General features: G+C 39.9%; 2 protein-coding genes across 2 annotated transcripts; one reads left to right on the forward strand and one right to left on the reverse strand.

The window, feature by feature from the left end:
• Positions 1–1,859: 1,859 nt before the first annotated feature.
• On the reverse strand, positions 1,860–17,091 carry LOC137261223 (actin-like protein 6A). The gene is made up of 14 exons (XM_067798935.1): positions 16,952–17,091; positions 15,828–15,904; positions 13,457–13,628; positions 12,637–12,737; positions 12,112–12,209; positions 10,170–10,264; positions 6,357–6,463; positions 5,173–5,259; positions 4,518–4,579; positions 4,290–4,404; positions 3,468–3,548; positions 2,899–2,994; positions 2,339–2,425; positions 1,860–2,048 (listed from the first exon to the last, which is right to left on the reverse strand). The coding sequence occupies exons 1-14, from the start codon at positions 16,974–16,976 to the stop codon at positions 1,968–1,970; spliced, it is 1,284 nt and encodes a 427-aa protein (XP_067655036.1). The 5' UTR covers positions 16,977–17,091; the 3' UTR covers positions 1,860–1,967.
• Positions 17,085–23,161, forward strand: LOC137261224 (glutamine amidotransferase-like class 1 domain-containing protein 1). The gene is made up of 7 exons (XM_067798936.1): positions 17,085–17,164; positions 17,988–18,064; positions 18,554–18,659; positions 19,039–19,146; positions 19,442–19,539; positions 19,997–20,090; positions 22,897–23,161. Exons 1-7 carry the CDS (start codon positions 17,110–17,112, stop codon positions 23,010–23,012), a joined length of 654 nt encoding a protein of 217 aa, XP_067655037.1. The 5' UTR covers positions 17,085–17,109; the 3' UTR covers positions 23,013–23,161.
• Positions 23,162–24,219: the final 1,058 nt, after the last annotated feature.

Consider the following 24,219-nt stretch of genomic DNA (forward strand, 5'->3'; position numbering starts at 1 on the left):
AACCGTCCATTGTTAATGCTGACCGTTGAAAAGAAAGCGTAGATATTTCTTGGATTCTCGCTGTATCAGGATGTGTAGACATGCATCCTGTAGATCGATGCTGGCGAGATAGTCCATTGGTCGGATGAGGAGCCTTAGTTGCAGAATATGTATCATTCTGAAGCGCTCTGGTCTCCGTAGAAATTTCTTGTTGAATTCCTTCATGTTGTATTTAAGACGAAATTTTTCTATGGAATTCTTCTTGGGTACAAGAAAAATTGGGGAGTAAAATCCTGGCGTCAGACTCTATGGCTGTAATACTTCTACTGCTCCCTTCATTAACAACTTTCTTATAGCATCAGTCAATTTGTCTAGTTGATCTTTTGCATAAATGATGAGAGCTGGTAGCTCTGTGACTGGAGGTGTAGTTTCCAGTGGAATATTGTTGCCGTCTCGAAGAGTTGAAGACGTCCACCCACTTGAGACGGTTGGACAGGAATGGCTGGGGGTGGAAGACTCCAGTCGTTTTGAACCTGATCTTCAATGTTTACCTCCTTTAACGAACGTCCTCCTTGGACGAACAGCCTGACGTCTGAGAGCGCCTATTTCCTCCATAGCAACGACGAAAAGAAGACTTGAATCTCCAAGAATTAAACTTCTTATCTCTTGCTCTCTGGACACTGAAGAACTTGTTAGTGTAACGATGAGTTGTTTGCTTGAGCACCGTTGTCCAGGTGTCATTGGACTTGATCTCTTCAGTTTTCCCATTAAAAACTGTAGGCGCTGACCAAGGAGCTCGATATAAGGGCCTTTTCACTCCGTGATCAGGTGGAAAAGAGACCTTGTCGACGTAGTAAATTCAATCCCGCAGTAGTTGAGGCGACGTGTTCGGACATAAATTGCTAACTTCACAGTCTCCAGAGATGACGATTGATAATACATGTATCTGTCTTCATCCTTCCATGAGCGACTGTGAGATGCAGGATCGATGTCCTTAGTGTGAGACGCATTTGACGAATTTGACCTCCTTGAGGAGGTGACTGCATATGATGCTTCTTCATCCTCTGGGGGAGTACAGATCTAGTGCAGTGCTCACATGGAGTGGCAGTCGACGTAGTTGAAGATTTGAGTCTCTGCTTCTCTTCACGTCAACACTCCATCCAGTTCATCTTGTGAGACCCCGGCGTCAAAAGACTGAGTTGTGTGTAGAGATGTCTGACTCATGGAGATATCTGATGCGATGATCGAGACTGCTGGCAAAGTCTGCGCAGATAGATGACCCATACACTGAAAAAAATCAAAAACGTATCGCCGTATCGGGACCCTAGGATGCCTCCTGCTGACCTCGTCGGGTGATGAGAGTGACAAGCATGGCAGGTCATGTGACCTCTTTGGCGGGAAATGGAGACTTCCAGTGGGTGAGTGTATTTTATGTCCACTTCTTTTAGAAGGGAACTTCAAGAGATTCCAGGTGTGCCACTATCTTCGAAGGGAGGGGGAGATAAGCAATTAAGCATGGGTCAGGATAAGGAAACATTGACCCCATTGTTGATGACAGTTTGTGTCACAAAAATGCAGTTAAGATAAATTTATAATATATATATCTACACACATATAAGCAGCTATGTGTGTTCTTCAATACATAAAACCGCTATGTACAGAGGACTGAGACAAATATTGCAGCAGGGGAACTAGACTATAGATGTCTAAGCAAGACTGATTGAAATTTCACTTGTCTACTATAATTTTATGATCTAATTCAATTTAAACCCATCATTTTTCACAGATATGTGTCAGATTCACACTAGAGTCTAGAAAACTTAACATTTTTTCATTCTCTGCAGTATGACTGCTCTGGAAATTATCAACAGACAACTAAATTGAGCTACTGTGTTTATTTGATGGGTAATGATACAATTCTTGATGACAGTGTCTGGCTGCGACATGATGAGTCATGATTGAGTTTCTTCAGTTTCGCATGGCTGCAGTTAGGGACATTTCCGTTCCACGCAGCCTTTGCCCCCTTCGTCATACTCCTGCTTGGAGATCCACATCTGCTGGAAGGACCCCTGCAGTGACAGACAGATGCTTAGATATTCATCAAGACACAGTGGAACAACATTAAGTTGTGGAGACAGGATCTATAGGATATGATATAGGTTAACCTAAGTTTGATCTATAGGTGCCTTCCAAAACTTCCAGCCTAGAAAGATGTACAACTGGCAAAAATGTTCATGAGGGTTAAAGTCAGAATCAAGCATGACTTCTGGATTTTGTTTGAATGTATAACACCTTGAGCAAGTGAAAAATTCACATTTGGCAAAAGGCTATTTTGCCTATGACTATGAACCTGCCATACCAGTGATGCCAATATTGAACCTCCAATCCAACTGCTAAATCTCCTCTCGGATGAACTGGATGCAGCAATGATCTTTAGACGCATACTCTGCAAGAGAAATGTTTTCCACTAACAAAAGATTATGGATAATCTGGTTCACACACACAATCACAAAGATCTTTGTCACATACTTAATTCATCCAGTTTTGTGAACATATTAACAGGTAAACATTTTTGTAATATGGTAGTATTTCCCATTCGCACTTGGATAAGTTTACTTCAGAAACACACATCGAAACTTGAACTGAAGATGTATTGTCACAACAGATTAATTATTTGTGTCACATGCTAATAATGATGGCTTGGCCTTGGGGCTTGAACACCCTCATCACCATATATTACATGCACCCTGCTACACAGCTGTACTTATTAATTGCATTATTCATAACAACATATACAGAAAATCACTGTAGAACAAGTGTGAAACGTCAGCATCCATCAGTCACACAGCTGGGTACTCTACTTGCACACGAGTACCCCTTCATTCACAATGTGCAAGGTGAACACTATGATTGTCTTACTGGTGGTGTCTTTGAGCTGAGGTCCCTGTTGAGTCTGTCTGTGAAACCTCCCACCAGAGTGTTGCCTCCCACCACTATGACACTGCTGTACAGACTCTGCCAACACAAACACAGGGTCATTACACAGCTACAATACACATTCAAACACTGGAATCAATCATGCAATGTTTCTGTGCAAAGTGGTGAATTCATATAACTGAAAAGTTGCCAATATAATTGTAAGAATGTGTGCCTAACTAAAAGCATAATGGGTTATAAATGGTATTTTATCCTACCACAGTAATTGCATTCTTTAATTGAAAGTATAACAAGCAACCATTCTACTGAGACTGGCATTTCAATTATTCATGACCTACACCAAAGAATATGTTGTCATTGAACGACACACTGCAAGGTATTCAAGACTAAACTGTCAGCAACATTAAGTTCTGAACTCAAGATGATGAGCTTTTCACAGGATTTTCTAACCCTTACAGCGTGAATCTGTTGTTTCAGTTCATCTACTTTGATAAAATCACCCATTGTGATGTAACCTGTAGTCGAGTTTGAGATGACCGAGAAAAACATACCGGCCTGATGTCAATGTCACACATGCCCACGCTGGTGGTGACCACGTGACCAACACCAAGCATAGTGTTCCCTGGAACATCCTGAAACAAAAGCAAATAACAACCCTTTCTTGTCTGTCATAGTGAAAACAAAACAAGTTAATGTTAAGGATTTAATTCATCAGTTTCTTTTAGGAGTTTCAATATATATTTCAATAATTCATTGCAAATTAAAATGATTAAGTGTTAAAAATCACTTTCGTGTTTCGTATCATCAAAAGCGGATGGACATAGAAACTGTTGTAATGAGGCACAGTCAAGTCTCGGTAATCCAACATCATCTGTTGCACAGCAAATTGTCCGATTAACGAGGATGTTAGATTAAATAAATGAGACTAAATAATGTTTATTAAATTTGTTACCAACAAAAGCGTTGGATAAAGCTGATATTGTCAGATAAATGGAGGTGGGATTAACGAGACTTGACTGTAGTTACAAACAATCTGACCATACCTTACCTCCAGCTGTACCATGATGGCAATGGCACTGGGACTGGGAGAGTCTACAATTTTCTAGCAATGATGCCTTGCCATGTTATCTATTTTCCACAGTGGAGTCAACATCAACATGTGTTAGTTTAAAGTGGGAGGAAAGGCCACAGTGATGTCTAAGGCAATTATAGCGTGTCAATCTCCACAAGCATGGGAATGGTGCTAACACATTAAGAATGATAATCTGGGATTCTGGCTGTCTTGCAGCACGTGTCTGGGCTATGTGCACCTGAGGTAAGTCACAGAATGGTTTATCGTGGTGTGTAGTTGACTGTCAATGTTACATGGTTACCTTTATAACAGAAGGGTCGAACAGTCCTTCACACACTCGGAATCTCTCTGCTCCAAAATCTTGGTTGTAGCCGTTTGGAAACTCGTAGTGCATGGTTGGCATGCTCTCGGCAGTACTAGAACAACAAAGCAGAAGAATAATGACATTGTATTCATGTGCGACTATGATTCAATGTTCATATATTTTGCCCCTGTTCCATGGGGGTTAGAGAACTTTAGGACCCATTACCTGCTGTCATAGGGTGTATCGGACACTTGTATTACAGACGCAGCAAAGTCCTGGAATACATCCTGAAATACAGCAGAACAAAGAGTCTTATACAGACGCTACAGTGTAATGGAAGAATCAGAGTCAAAGCCTACACATGGGACATGTTTGGTGGTGTTAGCCCTGAGTTCTGGTGGTGTTCCCCCCCACCGTTCTCGTGATGTTACCCGTGTGTTCTGATAATGTTCCCCGTGTGTTCTGGTGGTGGTCCCCCTTGGTTCTTGTGATGTTATCCTGTGCCTGGTAATGTTCCCCCTGTGTGTTTGGTGGTGTGGTGTTACCCCTATGTTCTGGTGATGTTACCTCTGTGACTGGTGGTGTTACCCTGTCACTGGTGGTGTTACCCCTGTGTTCTGGTGGTGTTACCCCTGTGTTCTGGTGGTGTTACCCCTGTGTTCTGGTGGTGTTACCCCTGTGTTCTGGTGGTGTTACCTCTGTGACTGGTGGTGTTACCCTGTCACTGGTGGTGTTAACCCTGTGTTCTGGTGGTGTTAACCCTGCATTCTGGTAGTGTTCCCCTGTGTTCTGGTGGTGTTAAGCCTGTGACTGCTGGTATGATGGCAAAGATACCCTAGTGGTGTGTCTGTTCCGGCACTCCCCAACTGGGTCCTCTCACCTTGACCATGTAGTTGTGAAAAGACTTGGTGACACTGGGCACTTCCCTCTTCTGCCAGTTAGCCTTGCTCATCTCTTTCACTTCTTCCTGAAAAGTCCACACCAAAACAAGTTCACAAGACAGAGTTATGCTAGTGTCACTGATTCCACCTAAGGTACATGTGCTGAAACTCACGACTGGTTTCCACTCTGAAATAAACTGTGACTTTGAAATACAGGGTTTGTTGAGTAGCATGGACAACTCGAATTCTGGATTTAAATGTGAACTCAAATTGAGAAGTTGGTGAGGTGAGGTGAAACGGGGTTTAATATCATACTTGATAATATTTTGATTATATGATGATGTGCATGTGAGTGTATGACTGCTTGTACTAGCCAAGACTTCTGTTAGAGTGCTTGCTCACTAAGATACCACGCCTCAATTAAGTGTGAATACCCCACTCAGACACATGTGGCACATAACTGCACTCAGACACATAACTGCTGCAACTGAAGCCCTTGTTCGAGCTGTTGTTTGACATACAAGTGCCTCCATGGATTGGCTCCCTCCTACCTGTCTGAATTCCTACATCCGTATGTCCCCGCACGCAACTTGCGCTCAAACAAACATGATCTACTGGTCATCCCATCCTACAAACTGAACTCCTTCGGCTACCAGTCATTCTCGTACTCTGCACCTGTGCTTCAGAACTCTCTCCCTTGAGCCATTAAATGTTCTGACACAACTGACATTTTTTAGTCCAGAGTTATAACTCACTTTTTCACAGCATACTAGTAATTATTTCAGCAGTAAATACTCCATTGTAAATATTCTGTAGCGCTTTGAGCATGCCTTAGGGTGTGGAACAGGCGCATAATAAGTATGCATTTATTATTATTATTATTATACTGACTGTGGCTCCTGTGGATGAAACCTTTTTTCAATCCATTGAGTGGTTCTTGAGGTAGCTTGATAACAAGGTTAACAATGCAGGATAACATGCTGAAATCTTCAAAGTGTTGTGCGCCATACAGGGGGACGGAGCCTAAAACTATATCCCCCACTATATAGTCATGTTGTCCTCAGAAATATTCCAATCACTTTGGAAAAAGGTTGAAGACTTGCTAAGTTCATATCAGACAATGAAACAGAAACCAGTGGACAACTGAATGAAGCATATGGAGTACAACAAGCTGTGTTCTCACCTTGGATTTGATCATATATGGTGGCACAACTTCAATGTCTAGTTCTTCCATTAGTTTCTTACATTCTATTGTGATGAAGTCTCCTGCTAAGGGGGACTTTACTATACCTGGAACAAATTCAAGCATAAGCAGATAAGACAAAGTTGTATTAACCCCCTGGATGCCACAGGGACATATATGTCTTTCCTCTACATACCTCACTTGGAAGTCCATTAAAATTCTAAATATATCACACATATTTAAACACTTCACAGTTTTGAATTCTGCAGAAAATTCCCTGTTTCTTGATACCATCCACTATTATCTCAGACCAAGCTACAGTGCATAAAATCGCCTTTCAAAATAGGCTTCATCGTACATGTCACCATTTTTCAAACTGTACAAAATCGAGATTCAAAATCGAGATTGCCCAAGCATCTTAGAATCAAATTACAAATGGTCTTTGTCACCAATACCAACTGTCTAGACAAAACTAAACGAAATATACTTTGTATGAAAACGAAAGCTGTGCTCGAAAGACAGTGCTTGACTGAAATGTAAACATAGAAAAATTCCAATTTTACACTGCGTAGCATTTTCGGAAATTTTCCAACATCCAGCAGTCTAATCATTGCTTACACAGAACGACAACGGTACTTATTGGCATTTCTGGCTTCTTCCGTCATTTACAATGTAAACGATAAGAACATATAAAAACACACGGATAGTCAGAATAATTCTGATTACTTACATCTCACATTTATATACAAAAGATCCCTGAATCAAGCAAAATGTCCTCGCAAATCCTGTGTACCCTTCTCAGCGAAGCCGCCATTTTGAAAGAAATCTGTCATCGGTAGTGATGTCACATTGTTGCACATATTAGGCAATTGTTTTGAGGTGAAGGTCGGTTGAACAAGAGTAAACACAATGCCCACACCATTCCGATTGCACTTTTAGTATTGTGATGTATATTTTGCGCATCGTTCAGATATTTTTTCATGAAATTGATTTCAGTATCTACGTATATCCATGTTCAACACCATATCACGTGTGGATATAAGGTATGCGTTTTTATTCTTTGAAATCTTTTGATTGTTTGAATAATATTTACATGGGAAATTGACTCAGTAAGTGTACTATAACACATTTTAAGCCTCTACACAAGTGTTGGAAGATCACACGTAGCCATTACTGCAACATGTGCTTTAGTTCCCATGATGTACAATATTCAGTACGTTGTGACACATATTGCAGTTTCATATAAACAGGTCAATAAACAGCGATTTAATTCCAACTTATAAGTAAAAGTGATAATATTAATGAAAATGATTTGTACATTTTATGAAATGTAGGGGCACACATACTACTATTTAAAGGAATTGTCTTGTTCATTGTATTGGTTTGTATCGTTTTTATAGACAAAACAATTATGAATATTAATTGACCAGTTGCCAGTTTGTCAAAAACGTTTCGTGATTCATTATCGTTTTTTTTCTATATTAAAAAGTCAATTCAAACTGAATTAAAATATATCTGATGGCAGAATATCTAACTCAAACAATATTTATAAGAAAATTGTTAAAAATTTATAAACCAGGTCGTGTCTTACTTTGGACAAGCCTTACGTCCATATTCTAATACTTCTGTACTGAAAAAGCGAACTCTTTGTACCTTTCATTGCATACATATGAAGTGAAATAATTTCATAATCATAAGAAGAAAAGTCTATTTCCTAAATGAATTTTCAATGAATAGTCAGGTGTTGTGAAATTTTCATTTACACTAAATTAATTCCAGACAGCTGTGCGTGTTGCTCACAATAAGATACGTAGTAATTGTTGATATATTCAGAACACTATTTCAGTGGTAAAACCACTCATTTCATATTTTGGCTAAAAAGTGTTGAATTCTGACACAGAAGCCGAGATCTTTTACACATTGAGTGGAAATAAGGTTACATATATACCAATCAGTAACCAGAGTCGTCTTTTTTCCGACGTCACCAAATGCACAAAACATGCTGTGACATCAACTAAAATGTCTCATTATTTTCAGTAATTTCATTGCATTTGAAAATGTGGCTGTTACTCCGTTAATAATGATGCAAAATTAATCAAAATACATCTACACAAACAGGAGAATATGGGAATCTAAGAACTAAATTATGTATCGGATAGGGACATCCAAATCACTATTACCTGCTTTTTGATGTAGTACACTGGCATCTTTTCTTACAAATTGTGAAACTACCTAAAGGTATCCTCTCACATTGGGGAACTTTGTATTGGAATTGTTTGGTCCACTGTGAACAAAACATAACGAAAATATACTGTCTGTATCCACAGCAAATTCTCTCCATGTGATCTGAGTTACACTGACCTAAGGTAAACCATAGCGGAGTTATGCCCCCTTATCTTTATATGTGCATGACCTCTCTGTCGAAGTTTGACGCCAAAGAAGAAAATCGATTTTTGCCATTCATTGTAGGTCATTTTTGATTTTGTGAGTGTGACGTTATGCATTGGCACATACACCCATTTCATACACACTTATGTCATTCAGATATCAACCTGTATGTTCTTCGCTCCCACTTTCTGTAAAGATGCCAAATTAAAAAAGTCGTAGCAGAGTGCAATTATTGGTGCACGATAAGAAATGGAGAAATTTACTGTTTTTCAACACACACAAAAGTTTTCGACAACTTTAAGCAGCGTCTATTTCTCAAACCCCTGAGGTAGTCGCACTTATATTTATACCAACGGATAGGAAAGTAAATATTCTACATTTCTGTGCAATTTTATGGCCGTATGCAGATCCAGGACCACGTGAGCGCAATTCTCGCACAACATTCACTTTTCAAACCTTACGAAAATGTGCGCCTGAATAAAAACTCTGCATCCAGGGGGTTAATCAAATACACTGGCTATCCTTTACTTGATGAATGATGTATATGATTCCAACTAATATGTTCCTTGAAATGCTGTGCTGTCAAAATGTCTTGATTCCCAAATAACAGATTTATCCCACTGTTTGTAGGCTGTATTCAGGGAGTCATTTATGGGAAAAGACTGTTAAAGTTTGAACCTTTTATCAACATCTTTAATGTAACAGCAAATGGCATTGACATTTTGTGTAAGACTTGAAAAAAATTGTGGCTGTCAAATCTCCCTGCAGAATTTTATTCCTTCACTGCACATCAAAATCTGATAGATGACAAGTAACTACCTTCTCCAAAACAGCATCATCCAGTGGATAATAGCATGAAGTTGTAGACATGACTTTACATCCTTTCAACTAGATCATGGACGTAGTTCTTACGACAAGGTGTAATGTTTGTCTGGGACATAAAACACTTAACTTGTCAGTGTTAATGGTGGTCCTGGATGATGACCTAGGCAAGCCTGTGGTATATTCATTCCATCCATCACACTATCCTGGGATGTATCAGAGATACATCTCTCCCTAAACGAAAGCAGCATCTGAGACAACTGGTCGCTAGAGAGATATGGGTGGATGCTACTGATCCCCACTCACCATGAGATACATCTCTCCTTAAAGCCAATAAAGGAATGCAGCATCTCAGGCAAATAGCTGGTACAGAGATATGGGTGGATGCTACTGATCCCCACTCACCATGAGATACATCTCTCCCTAAAGCCAATAAAGGAATGCAGCATCTCAGGCAAATAGCTGGTACAGAGATATGGGTGGATGCTACTGATCCCCACTCACCATGAGATACATCTCTCCTTAAAGCCAATAAAGGAATGCAGCATCTCAGGCAAATAGCTGGTACAGAGATATGGGTGGATGATACTGATCCCCACTCACCGTGCTGTAGAACATATCCATCATACACTGGAACAGCTGACGTGTGTGTGGCTCCACTATCCAGGATTAACGCTGTTGAACGACCATTGGCAAAACTGACAGCAGATAAGGATCACTATACTCATACATCACTGAATGAAAGATAAATAACTAAACCATATTCTGCTATTATATTCTATGAGATGACATCTAGATTTCAGCAAGGTGACCACTGTGATCTCGTGTTCAGGTTCAGTACTGTAGCTCCAGGACTCGTGATTAAAGTCACTGTACCCCAGTTGATGATGCTCAGGACACCATTCTGGTCTGACACAATTATCAACAGGTCATCTTTACACTGCCTGGACATTTCTACAACTGGTCGTAAACAACAAACGAAACAAAACAATGATGGGGATATTTTTGAATGATAAAAAATTAAACATTCCATTGCAACATAAGAACAGAAGGGCAGATGAAGTTGACTTTTGAGCACAGTTAAAATTAAGATAGGTTTCTGGTGTGATCAAATTGGCTACAGTTATTGATGGACCATTTAAGATTTTCTTATTTCACAATTCTGGAAGAACTGGCATTCCCTCTGTAGTTAATTAAATTCAGACATAGCTATTTTGCATAATTCACATTTTGAGAGATCTTTTGACAAGTTACTGTCAAACAGTCACTAGGGGTGTAATGATTCACCCAGACCTCGATTTGTTTCGATTTTCAGTACTGAGTCCTCAATTAGATCAGTCTAAGTAAACTTAGTCTCAGCGTATTTCGTTACACTCCACCACTGAGTCTAATAAAACCTAGAAGGTCATGTCAGGTGACCTTTGAGCAACCTATGACCGTCCAATCAAATGCGAGAGGGTTAAATAGATTTAACCCATCAGACAACAGCTACTATTTAGGGATCAGAGGGACTTTCAAAATATTCAGGTCACTGACACAGATCTCTCCACAAACAAAAATCCACATATAACAGTTATTTGTCAGGCAGTATATACACTTTCGGATTTCTGTTGACATGGTTACCATTAGCAAATATTTCCGCAAGATGACATCCTTGAATATTGCCAAAAACAGTATTTTCAGCAACTGTTTACTCAACATTGTAATGGTTTTAACGTGCGCAGTGTGCATCACCCAGAAGCAAGCGGACACTAAATAGCATTCGGAATTGTTCGGGAACGAACCTTTTCGAGGTACAAAGTTCAAAAGGTATGTGCCAATGTCCACTTTAGCGATTTGGTAAGCTGTGTTCTGATTGGTCAATCTCAAAGGTTACCTGATGCAACTTCCCATAAGGTTTTGTTAGACTCAGTAGTGGAGTGTAACGGAAAGTACTGAGGATAAATTTACTTAGACTGGAAATAGATCATTTTTGACTCAATTCTTCATACTTCAGATTTCATTTGCAACAGAGTTGGCATTTTTCATCTTCAACTTGGAGATGTTTCCTAAGAACAATTTCCATTGGATAATTAGCGCTGCATCTGAGAATGATATTTTGCCTTATTCCGGCAATCAAAACAGCTGCAGTTGGAGTCCACATTATGTTCTGGTTGTGTAGAAAAAATTTAAACAAGTACTCAAATATTAATTCAAAATAGTGACAATGATTATCAAAAATCAAAACTAACGTGTCAGATTCAATTTTCAATGAATTGAACCGCTGCAGCCGTAGCATTCACTGACATTGATTAATAGCAATCTAGACCTAAATGCAATCACTCATTCGTTAGGTAAAACACTCTCCAACTCACTGTGCTAACATTAACCACAGCTGCTTAAATGATGGACTGAAGATCAGAATGTATTCCTTGAAACATTGAAAGTTATTGTCCTATAAACAAGATAAGACAGATGTGGCGCTAACAACAACAGTGTGCAAGACATGCAGCTTTAACCAAAGTGGCATAAAGTCTATTTCATAAGTGTAGCTCTGAAAGGATACGCTGACAACACTGAATTTTTACACAAGAAAAATGCTGGGAGGTTGTACTTCTCAAACATCAGTTCTGTCAATTTTTCTCGCTTTGCCTTGCTGTTCCACTGAAATATAACATGACAACATGATAACATGTAGTACCAAATAACCCAGCAGGTTTTCTCATTACTTCAATGGGTATCAATATGATCAACTGCCAACTGAAGATCACAAAGCCCAGAAACTTGGATTGGTATTTTGTGTCAAGATGCAGATTTGAGGAAAGATCATTGGCATAACAGACAAAACAATGATAAATGGTTTCCAAAGATGGCTGAGTTTGAGTTAACAAATATAATGCTAGTGACAGTTTGCCAGAACAAGAGATGCAGATGTTACCCGCTGTACACCCTGGCTACTGATGTTACCTGCTGTACACCCTGGCTACTGATGTTACCCGCTATACACCCTGGCTATTGATGTTACCTGCTGTACACCCGGGCTACTCATGTTACCTGCTGTATACCCTGGCTACTGATGTAAACTGCTTACCGCTGGCTCAGACATCATCACTGGATGGTAGTGTGACTCAGTCTTTATGTGTTTTGTATATGCGTAGTCAACAACTTTCTCAAAAACGTCCCAATTATCAACTGAAAAAAATACAAACACATCAAACCTGAAGTTTCTGAAAAACATAAAATTTTCATGTAAATAGTTAAATAATTTGAAACTAAGACTAAAACCTCATACCAGCACAAGACACATCTCACAGAAACATCAATGCCACAGTTTCAGTTCTTGACAAGTGGTTTCCAAGATGTCAAAGCTGTTTCCATTCAAGTTACGAAGGACACAACAGTGATTACAACAGAACATCTTTCACCAGCTGGGGAGTGAAGCAATGATCCTACCTGTTGTGTTACCATCAACTCTTCATACAGTACCAACATGATCTTAAACACGGCAGTAACTGTGCTTTCACCACTACATCTAATTGTTTTATTTCTGTGAGATCGAATGTTATCTGACGCCAACTTATCTTACTCCCTACATTACCATGTGAAGAACCTAAAACTAGCACACACTGCTTCACAAACATGAGTTCATTTTCCAGCTTTTTACATTCCATTTGGAAGACTTCATAGAGTGAAAGTGTCTGTCATGCAGTCTATTTTCAGTTTGTTTAGTTAAAAAAAGTTACATCGCAATTTCTACAGTACAAGGGCATAATCAATACCCACGGTTATTGTTGAAGCAATGTAAAATGAGGTTACAACATAAAGTTATGGCCTGAGATTTAACACTTAGTTTAGACATTTTTTTCTCACTGATGAAACAGGTTTCTCATGAAAATTTATGGGATACTTACTCATTCCATCTTTGAGGAAGCTGACAATGTCCATGCTCTTGCGGGCTACCTTGAGGTTTACTGTGTCTATGTAGTGTTTTTTGTCTGCAACGCTGGGCTTAGAGTCTTCTGTCTCCATTGCAGCCACACCCTCCACTTCCTCCACTAGACCGACATGACTAGGAATCTCGGCCTGATGAAACAAAATCATTAACTTAAATTCTGTTCTCATTTAGCTACAAATGGATCATACATATGACTAACTCTTATCATGCATTACAACACATCATCATAGATTAAGGATTCCAAACAAGGTGTCCTTGGAGGAAAAATGCTGAAAAAATAACATAGTCAAAAATTGGGATTTTTCTGAAAGGATTACTGATTTCTCACCTTTTGAGGCAAAATGGAAACTGACATATCAGTGACTATAACACTCAAGTTCTACCATTTCTAAACTATACTGCATTCTATACTCTGATAAATGAATACAGCATCTGCAACACAAGCTGGAAGAACATTTATTAATGAATGACAGGCACTAGTGGGTGAGTATCAGCTGCTGATAACCAGTACCTGCAGTTACTGCAAGATTTCATCAAACGTAAACAAACTACATTTTTTGAATATATGTCACAGAATAGGGATAATTTTTCAAAATTTTTACATGCAGTGAAAGCTAATTATAGACCAAAAAACATACATAGCTTAATTTGAAAAAGGAGAAGTATGCAGGACTCCAGTGCTTGTCCAACCGTCCACTTGGGCGATGAAGGAGAGTGACAAGCTTGGCAAGTTACATGTTTTGGCAGGAAACGGGTTCAAGGGAGACAACTCGTGTGTGTGTGTGTGTGTGTGAACTTTAATGTCAGTTTCAAGGGCACGTCAAGGGATTGAAGTGTTCCACTATCCTTCGTATAGATGGAGATAAGCATAATAAGCAGGAAAATGAAGAACAACCAGTTTATAAAGTGATTATTATTGAACTTACGCTGACATCCCTTCCCGGGCCACAACAGGTGGAACTGGACACTTATCATGCTTATTGTCATTTAATATGTTTACCCCCCTTGCCACCGGAAGATGTTATTTTGTTCAGGGGTATTTTGAATCAATGCAAAAATGTAAAACTGAACAGAAAAGCCTGTACATGTTTACTGGTCCTACTGTAGGTGAAATGTCTCTGTGTCGCCTCTGCAAAGTGCAAACAACATATATTAAGTCATCATGCTTATTTCTAAAGTTTTAAAGTTGCTTTAGACCATCAAATATCAGGAACTAGGTAGGTTAAAATAATCCCTCATTACATACACAAGATTTGCAGGGGCTTTAGAGTTACAGACAATTTTTTGGCTCATTGAGTTATGTACTTGCTCATTTTCATCTCAAACAGGTATCCTGTGTAGGATCATGTGCCATTCAGCCACCAAACAAAGGGTGGTAGCAACAATCGCACAGCTTGTGAAACCATGCAAAGACTGACTTTTAATATAAAGTACAGGAACTGATTCACTAATACGCTACCTAAGATTTGACATTTTTGGTTGTATGTGTGTCCTATCAAATTTAGTGAGTATTTGTCAACAACAGACTTATTTTTAACATTTTAAATATCACAAGTATTTGCGTAATTTACACAGACACGCAGCTTATCAGTACCTCTGCAATTGTAATTGATCATATTTCTAAGAAAAAAGATGATCAATCAACTGTACTTTAGACACTCTACTTATCATGCAACATGAAGGGCCATTTCTCAACTCTACTGGGACAGAACATCGACCTGTCATCATCCACAAAAAACAGATATGTGCTCTGTTGCTCTACTGCTGAAGTTATTACCCATATCCAGTACCTGCCTCTATTTCAGACATTAATGGTGATGTAGGATTTCTTTCATATTGACTTACGTGGCATCATTGCACTTTAATGCCAGTAGTCAAAATAAGGATCAGCAATGCATAGGCTAAATCTTAACTTGGGCCTTCATGTCCATACACCATGTATAATTACTGGACAAACAAGTAAAGACATGCAGGTGATGTAAACATGGAAAGCTAACATGATGCTCAACACTGACAAACAAAATTGTCACACATCACACACATCTCATAGCAGAGGCAAATCCCACATTTTGAAAATGAGGTGTGAGAGAGTGTAGGTGTGCATGATGTGTATGCATATGTGTGTTTATGTCTGAAGGAAATAGAAAATACCCAAATATTTAACAGCTAATGTGTCAGAGAATTGAGATGCAGTCGTCTGTAACCTATTTGTGATGAAACAGTGAGTGAATGAGCTTGGTTTTGCTCTACTTTTAACAATTCTTCAGCAATAACATGATCAGTTAAAAAGGGTTGTGGGTAAGGCCTATGTTTCACACATGATTTACCTTTGGAGTGTCTTCCCCAGCAAAGCCAGCACGTATAGAAAAGGATCCCACATCAAACACCAACGCTCCCACCTCATCTGAAACAAAACATACAATCATCAAGGTCATCCTTGGTATTTAATGCAAATGGTGTCCATGAGTCATGTCAGATGTAACTTATTATTCCATCAGTCAACATGGACCATGGTACTAAATATGACTAAACATGCTAAACCATCAATCTACTTGGGCAAGTACCAAGCAGTAATGCTAAGTTATGTTTGGCATGAAAAGGCACATCCATTCCAGTCTGTAAACAAATCAGGAGAACTTCTCTTGTCCAGTGTATATGAAGTACCTGTCCCATCTCCATTGGTGCATACTGCTAAGTCTGGGTATATATGTGTACCGATATACAGAATGCACAGGAAATGTTTTGGCAAGTGTGCAGGAAATTCAACCAAGATTACTATATAGCACTTAGTAACTAAAACTGCAACTCACAACTCACAAGTTATTCTGATCAAGCACCCACTGCAATCATTTGGGTTTGGATCAAACATTCCTTCACATCATTAGGTATGAGGTGAGATGTGGGTTCTCTACCACTAGTAAACATGGTAAAGTGCACTACTACCAGTGTCCTCTTCATCAGTATTTTTCAGATTGGAAATGAGAACTTATGTACATGTACAAATTAAAGAATTAAAGAATACTTCATGCTTTTCTTGGTGGAAGTCTATCCTTGGAATGTGTTCCAAATTTCGAGTGCGATACACATAGAACATTATACGCAAAACGTCAAAGAACTCACAAGCTAAATCAACCTTGTGAAACACTACAAAATTCCCAACTGAACCCATTTGGCGGGATTTTTAAAAAAAAATATATATATAAAAGGCTAGATTGAGATTTGCAGGATTTAAACTGAAATAGTTCGGCAGTGATTTAGAGGTGATATTGTTTCTTTTTAAGCAAACTGAAATATAATAACTGACAGACTATTGAGTACCATACAGATACCATTGTTTCGTCAGAGGAAACAGGCTGTTATCGGTCTCCGGCAATGGCTAATATAGTGGGATTAGAGTGGATTCCATTTTCTACACATCAACTGGTAATGAAAGCAATGAAAACATACGTACCTCCCCCGTACACTCCGCCACTCATATCAAAGATTCGCTTCTACTTCTTTGAGGTAAATAATAACAAACTGTGTTCGCGTGTTGGGCTTTGAATAATAAACTTCCGGTAGGCTAAGTGCGAGTTGTCCCCCTTGGACTGTGCAAAATAGCCCTTAAACATGTCAGCGCCCACTCGGCCGAACTTGTTGATGATTGTCAGCTCGGCAGTTGAAGGTAATCTGTGTATTTGGTTTGGTTTAATTGGTAGAACGAAGTGCTTCTTTTCAATTTTACCAGTGGGGTATTCGAAATGAACAGTGTATCTGGCAATGCTCACCATCGTGTGTAATGACAGCAAACCGGACACGGACACAGTGAAAATGAAAAGGGGCGTGGCAAACCATAAACAATGTAGCACATGGTTGGGTTATCAGGTCAGTATCTGAGTTTGTTTCCTATCACTAAACGACCTGGGAGACTAGGAGGTGGTTATCAAGACTTATTACATCGTATGGCCAACTGGTTGACTTGTTGTTCATTTTCTGTAATTTTCAGCAGATCTGAAATGTGAAAGTTGGGATTGCGATTGCAGCAATTTATCACCCCACACAATTAATTCAGCAGATACTTTTCAATATCCTTTCTGATGGTGTAGTTGTAATTCGGAATTATATACCCGTTTAAATAAAAGGTAGGCTACTTAAGTGTTGTCAAGATCTTGTCAGACGTCAACACTTTCATTTTACGTGGATACAATTACTTTGTGACCATTTTCCATCATTTCACACTGATTAAAATTATCATTAAACCCAACAATTGAGTGCAATCATTAACGACATTTCACTGAGCAGAGGTGTGTCGTACAAATATGTTCTACAAGAGTCTTATGTGCAAAAAGTACCCTGTCAAGTGTAAAGATTATGTGATGTCAAAGTAAGGGCAAAATGACATCAGTTACTGTTTTCAGATATTTATAGATGACCTTGAATATCTCTGATTATGTACAGAATCTGACCAAACAATTCCACGTAAAGATCTGTTTTTTCCTTTCTTTCAGGTGTTTCAGCCCAGTCGTTTGTCCAAGCTTACAATTTGGCGTTTCCTACATTCACCATACAACTGGCTTCTCCAAATGTAAGTTGATGAAAAACTCATGATTTTTCTGTATGTGTTTATCATTTAAGCAAGTGACAGAAAATATGTATATATACACATATTTCCCTGAACTTGTAATGTGTTATAACATACATGTGCTGTCACAATGAAGAGTTCTGATGTTATCTGACAAGGCAGTACTATCATGTCATAAAACAAGTTTTTCATGTATACACACACATCCCCATCACTACATCACCTTCAACCACACACACATCCCCATCACAACATCACATTCAACCACACACATCCCCCTCACTACATCACCTTCAACCACACACGCATCCCCATCACCACATTACATTCAAGCACACACATCCCCATCACAACATCACATTCAACCACACACATCCCCATCACAACATCACACTCAACCATTACTCGCACATTACTCATTATGACTGCCATCAGCATAAACCAAATATAGTCAATAACTTAAATAATCACAAATACTCCTCTATGTTTCAGGGTCGTCAGATTGAATATGTCCATCAAGATGATTCGAACAGGCGCTGGTTTAATGAATTCAGATCCAAAGCTAACTCTATGCCCATTCCTCTTGAATCAGTTGATGGTAAGATCTAAATAGTATCAAAATGTAATAAAGCGTAAGTACAGGATGAAGTTGTTGTCAAACCAGGAGCCAATTATCACATCCTTGTGGTGAAATAGATCAGCAATGAAATTCTTTGGTAAATTTTTGTTTAATCTTGACACCAGCCTTTGACTTTTTGAAGGTCTGTGGTGCATTCATATGCATGTATGCTCCATTCAAATCTCTTCCAAGTAACTGCAGTACAAGTGTGACATGAAACGTCTGAAGGCTATAGTGAGCCTCTCTCTTTCTGCAACTGACTTTGCCCGCATCATTCACATCAAGCTACTGATTAGAAGCTGCCAGCAGTAATGTCTTCAGAGGGTCCTTGCTCACTCACTCACTCATGTCCTTGTAGCCAACAGATATTCAGCCATGTTGATCCCAGCAGCCCCAGGTGCTCTCCATGACTTGTTCTCTAGTAAAGACCTAGCTCAGATCGTCACGCATTTTGTCAAAGAAAAAAGTAAGTGATATGTACATAGTGTGCTGAGTATCAAATACTGAAATAGCCACTAATACACTTATGTTGGAAAAATGGTTTTGGTACCTTATATCGGATTTTGAATATGTAGATTGTGTAAGGTATGTATCTTGATACTGAAAGGAGGAAGTGTCTGTTGAAATTGTCCTGTACATGTTTACAGACTGTGAAGAACTTAGTATACATCAGTATTCAGTTATTATTGCATCACTAGGGGTCAAAGCACTGCCCACAGTGGACAGTGGAAGGTGCTCTACCTCTACCTGTTGTGTTGTAGAAGCTATCTGTGCTGTTGGGGACGGAGTGGCTGGTCTGTGTGGTGCCAGGCTCCAAGACAACAAGGAATGGTGCTTCCATGACTACAGCCTCACAGCAGTGAGTGGATTCCAATTCCTTTATTTAAGTCACTCAGCATGGCAGACAATACTGCAGTTTTTCAGTGCCTCTACTGTTGGATTAGAGTTGTTTTGAAAAAATACAAAGTAATCGAAATAGAACGTTTGTGGTCCCCAACATATAAGTAGTCCCCAATGAAAGTTCAGTATTTGTGTCATAGTCAGTCAAGACAATCAACCAAGACATACGTAAAAGCATTAATGTATAGGTTAGCTAACTTAGGAAATATTAGTATTGTGAAAAAGTCACATGAGTTTAATTACATAGTTATAGAGAGTTTTGGTGGAGATATTTTTGACCTGTTTAGATGTGGTTTGATAATGTTTACATTTTATTGCAAGCCAAGGAAGTCAGAGATCATTGTAATAACTTTGAGACTATGATGGCAGTTGTGAACTTTATGTCAATATTTGATGGGATTTCTTGTTTCTTTCAGACGTCACTTAACGAGGCTGCAAGGGAGTCACTTTTCACCTCCCTGCCCGTTCTTTTAGAGGATTTTATCAAAGACCATGGAGGCAATTATAATCGTAAGCCGTTTTCCTCTTGCCCTCCAACTGATGGAACATCAAGTTTATTATTGGTACAAGACTGAGGCAGATTCTAAAGGAATCATCCACTTCAATCTGATGTCACATGCTCTGGGTGGGCCGTGTAATTTATGATACAGATTAGAATTGAGATGCGGCATAGCAGCCCATAACAACCCATGGTTGTTTGAGAAGTCGTGTACTTCCTGTAACCACCCAAGGGAGGTTACCATGTGGTCATGGTTGTTTGAGAAGTCGTGTACTTCCTGTAACCACCCAAGGGAGGTTACCATGTGGTCATGGTTGTTTGAGAAGTCGTGTACTTCCTGTAACCACCCAAGGGAGGTTACCATGTGGTCATGGTTGTTTGAGAAGTCGTGTACTTCCTGTAACCACCCAGGGGAGGTTACCATGTGGTCATGGTTGTTTGAGAAGTCACGTACTTCCTGTAACCACCCAAGGGAGGTTACCATGTGGTCATGGTTGTTTGAGAAGTCGTGTACTTCGTGTAACCACCCAGGGGAGGTTACCATGTGGTCATGGTTGTTTGAGAAGTCGTGTACTTCGTGTAACCACCCAGGGGAGGTTACCATGTGGTCATGGTTGTTTGAGAAGTCACGTACTTCCTGTAACCACCCAAGGGAGGTTACCATGTGGTCATGGTTGTTTGAGAAGTCACGTACTTCCTGTAACCACCCAAGGGAGGTTACCATGTGGTCATGGTTGTTTGAGAAGTCGTGTACTTCCTGTAACCACCCAGGGGAGGTTACCATGTGGTCATGGTTGTTTGAGAAGTCACGTACTTCCTGTAACCACCCAAGGGAGGTTACCATGTGGTCATGGTTGTTTGAGAAGTCACGTACTTCCTGTAACCACCCAAGGGAGGTTACCATGTGGTCATGGTTGTTTGAGAAGTCGTGTACTTCCTGTAACCACCCAGGGGAGGTTACCATGTGGTCATGGTTGTTTGAGAAGTCACGTACTTCCTGTAACCACCCAAGGGAGGTTACCATGTGGTCATGGTTATTTGAGAAGTCGTGTACTTCGTGTAACCACCCAGGGGAGGTTACCATGTGGTCATGGTTGTTTGAGAAGTCACGTACTTCCTGTAACCACCCAAGGGAGGTTACCATGTGGTCATGGTTGTTTGAGAAGTCGTGTACTTCCTGTAACCACCCAGGGGAGGTTACCATGTGGTCATGGTTGTTTGAGAAGTCACGTACTTCGTGTAACCACCCAGGGGAGGTTACCATGTGGTCATGGTTGTTTGAGAAGTCACGTACTTCCTGTAACCACCCAGGGGAGGTTACCATGTGGTCATGGTTGTTTGAGAAGTCACGTACTTCCTGTAACCACCCAAGGGAGGTTACCATGTGGTCATGGTTGTTTGAGAAGTCGTGTACTTCCTGTAACCACCCAAGGGAGGTTACCATGTGGTCATGGTTGTTTGAGAAGTCGTGTACTTCCTGTAACCACCCAGGGGAGGTTACCATGTGGTCATGGTTGTTTGAGAAGTCACGTACTTCCTGTAACCACCCAAGGGAGGTTACCATGTGGTCATGGTTGTTTGAAAAGTCGCGTACTTCCTGTAACCACCCAAGGGAGGTTACCATGTGGTCATGGTTGTGTAGGACAGTGGGTTTTTCTTTAGGAGTTAATGTTAATTTTCACATTATAATGTATTTGGTTTGTAATGAAAATTTAATGGGAAGAATTACGTAGCAATTCCAGAAAGTAAGTGATTTCTTTTGAGGTTGCTTTTAGTGAATAAGATTCCACCTTTTGCCTTTATTTAGTAAAATTCTGTTGGAATTTTCCTGCCATGCCATGCTCGGATTGCCGTGGCCCGATGTGTTTTCTGTTGGCATTCCGAGTGCAGTATGTTTGCATGATTGGCTGGCCAACTCCATTGCGGGCCAATGGGTGTAAGCTGCATGTAGCGCACAGGGTATTTAAGGACCTGGAATGCTTTTTTGAGACGTTTGTGGTTTCTGATACCTTTCGGTATGCACTTACAAAAACAAATCTTAAAAAAATGCCACGTCAAACTATAAAGTTGAAAAAACAATGTGGTGAAAAAAGCCTGCAAAATTAGAGTTCAAACAATTCAATTATTTTCCCCCAGTGCTGGGGGGAAAAGTGGTTTCAACAGCTATGGTGTGCTGCGCTCATAACACATGCGCAGTGAATAGGTTCGCAGAGCATGAAAGAGTATGCCTGCCTGGAGTATGAATCTTGGTTGTGTACACAAACAAGTAAATATTCTACTTGTTACATGAAAAAACCCATGCTGATTGTGATAAGCAGACTCTGTCACAGAGGAAACTCAATGTCTGGTTTATTGACACTTGCATGTCTGCCCGTCTGTCTGCTAATGACAGCATGCAGTGCACAACTTCAATCTTTGACCACATGCAATTAACACCTATCAGTGTGAGATGAAGTCTGGTATTTGTTTTGTTAATTTTGATTCAGTTTATTTGTATTAATTAATTGTTGTTCAAGAAGTGCTCTACTTCCTGTAAACAACCTAGGGAGACTACCATGGGATAATGGTTGTTCGAGAAGTCTGTTACTTTCCCGTCATGTGTTTTATCCTTTTTATAATGAACAGATTTCTGTAAGCCATGACTTGTTCTTTACAAAGAAAATCATCCTATAAATGAAATCTGTCATCTGTGATATCAGGAAATATCTGTCAGTTTGGTGTGATGTGAACATTGTGTTATATAGGTACAGCACAGACTGTGTTCCTTGATACTAAAGTACTTCAAATATATATGTACGACTATATTGGCTGTTTCAGGTAGCAGGGCTGATGCAATTCATGTTGTGATAGACCGGCATGTAATAACAGGTCAGAATGTACAATCAACACTCACAGCAGTACAGAACCTCATTCTCATGTGTTCCCAAAAGTAGTATCTCGGAAACAGTGTCGCAGCACCAGTGTCGGGTTGAGGAGAAGGGGACTGGGCTCAAGGATGGGGGTTCAGCATTATACAATCAAGATTGTATGCACTTCACAAGAAGTCTCATGTTGTTTTGTTATTAAGTAAAAATATACTGCATATAGTTTGTGTGTCATTTATTCATGATCCTAAACATCTCTCTGCGCTGTGTGAGGTGAGAGTATTCATGCTCAGGCTGACTGAACACATGTTGATACCTGAATCCCTGATATAAGACTATAGTTGGGTAGATCCAAATTTTTGATGTGTTGTCACTATACAGCAATCTTTAGATCTGTCATTCATTGAGGGCCAAACATCCTTATGAGGTAAGTGTCAGACTGAGCACAATGTATCAGTAAAGTTACCATGGAAAGTTTAATACTGTGTGGCGAGGTTGACATGACCAATGAACTCAGACTACAACTGATGCTCTGTCAGTGCCCAACCATCACTACAGTCAGTTAGCAAATACAAGCAAAACTGCAGCACCTTAAATACAGAAATGACCTGTGCATTAAGATCAACTACAGTCCATTTGACTCAGAGGCAGAACAATGAAACACCTGGCTGTTCCTCTCTTTGCACTCCTCCCTCATAACAAATAGTGAACTCTGTCAATATTTCATGAGTCTGCTCCAACCATGAGGTCAGTAAGTCATCCAGAACTGTGGAACAACAGCTTGAGCCAGGTCCACTGCTGAGGTGAGTAAGTCAGGAAGATCTGTGGATCAACAGCATAGGCCTGGTCCTTTCATGAGGTCATTAAGTCAGCAGAAACTGTTTACCAGCATCATGAGCCCGGTCCAGTCCAGTCCAGGAGTCAGTTATCCAGAACTGTAGACCAACGGCTTGAGAATGGTCCAATCCTGAGGTCATTAAGTCAGCAGGAAATGTGGACCATCAGCACGAGCCTCGTCAAATCCTGAGGTCAGTAAGTCAGCAGGAACTGTGGACCAACAGCATGAGCCCTGTCCAATCATGAGGTCAGTAAGTCATCCAGAACTGTGGAACATCAGCATGAGCCTCGTCCAATCAAATGATAAGGTCAGCATGTCAGCAGAAACTATTGACTATCATCAAGTTATGAGGTCAGTCATGTGGTCAGTAAGTCATCAGGAACTGTGGAACAACAGCATGAGCCTGGTCAGTCTGAGGTCAATAAGTCAGCAGGAAAT

The sequence above is a fragment of the Haliotis asinina genome, chromosome 14, assembly GCF_037392515.1.
Source record: "Haliotis asinina isolate JCU_RB_2024 chromosome 14, JCU_Hal_asi_v2, whole genome shotgun sequence".
NCBI lineage: Eukaryota > Metazoa > Mollusca > Gastropoda > Lepetellida > Haliotidae > Haliotis > Haliotis asinina.

What these genes read in the sequence shown, in the direction of transcription:
- LOC137261223 (XM_067798935.1), bottom strand. Translation starts at nt 16,976, where the DNA reads ATGAGTGGCGGAGTGTACGGGGGAG. An exon ending in TTCACAACTACATGGTCAAG is followed by an intron (nt 4,580 to 5,172) that starts GTGAGAGGACCC and finishes GCTGTATTTCAG; the next exon opens with GATGTATTCCAGGACTTTGC. An exon ending in GTGACATTGACATCAGGCCG is followed by an intron (nt 2,995 to 3,467) that starts GTATGTTTTTCT and finishes TTGTGTTGGCAG; the next exon opens with AGTCTGTACAGCAGTGTCAT.
- LOC137261224 (XM_067798936.1), top strand. Translation starts at nt 17,110, where the DNA reads ATGTCAGCGCCCACTCGGCCGAACTTGTTGATGATTGTCAGCTCGGCA. An exon ending in TGTCAGCTCGGCAGTTGAAG is followed by an intron (nt 17,165 to 17,987) that starts GTAATCTGTGTA and finishes CCTTTCTTTCAG; the next exon opens with GTGTTTCAGCCCAGTCGTTT. An exon ending in TACAACTGGCTTCTCCAAAT is followed by an intron (nt 18,065 to 18,553) that starts GTAAGTTGATGA and finishes TCTATGTTTCAG; the next exon opens with GGTCGTCAGATTGAATATGT.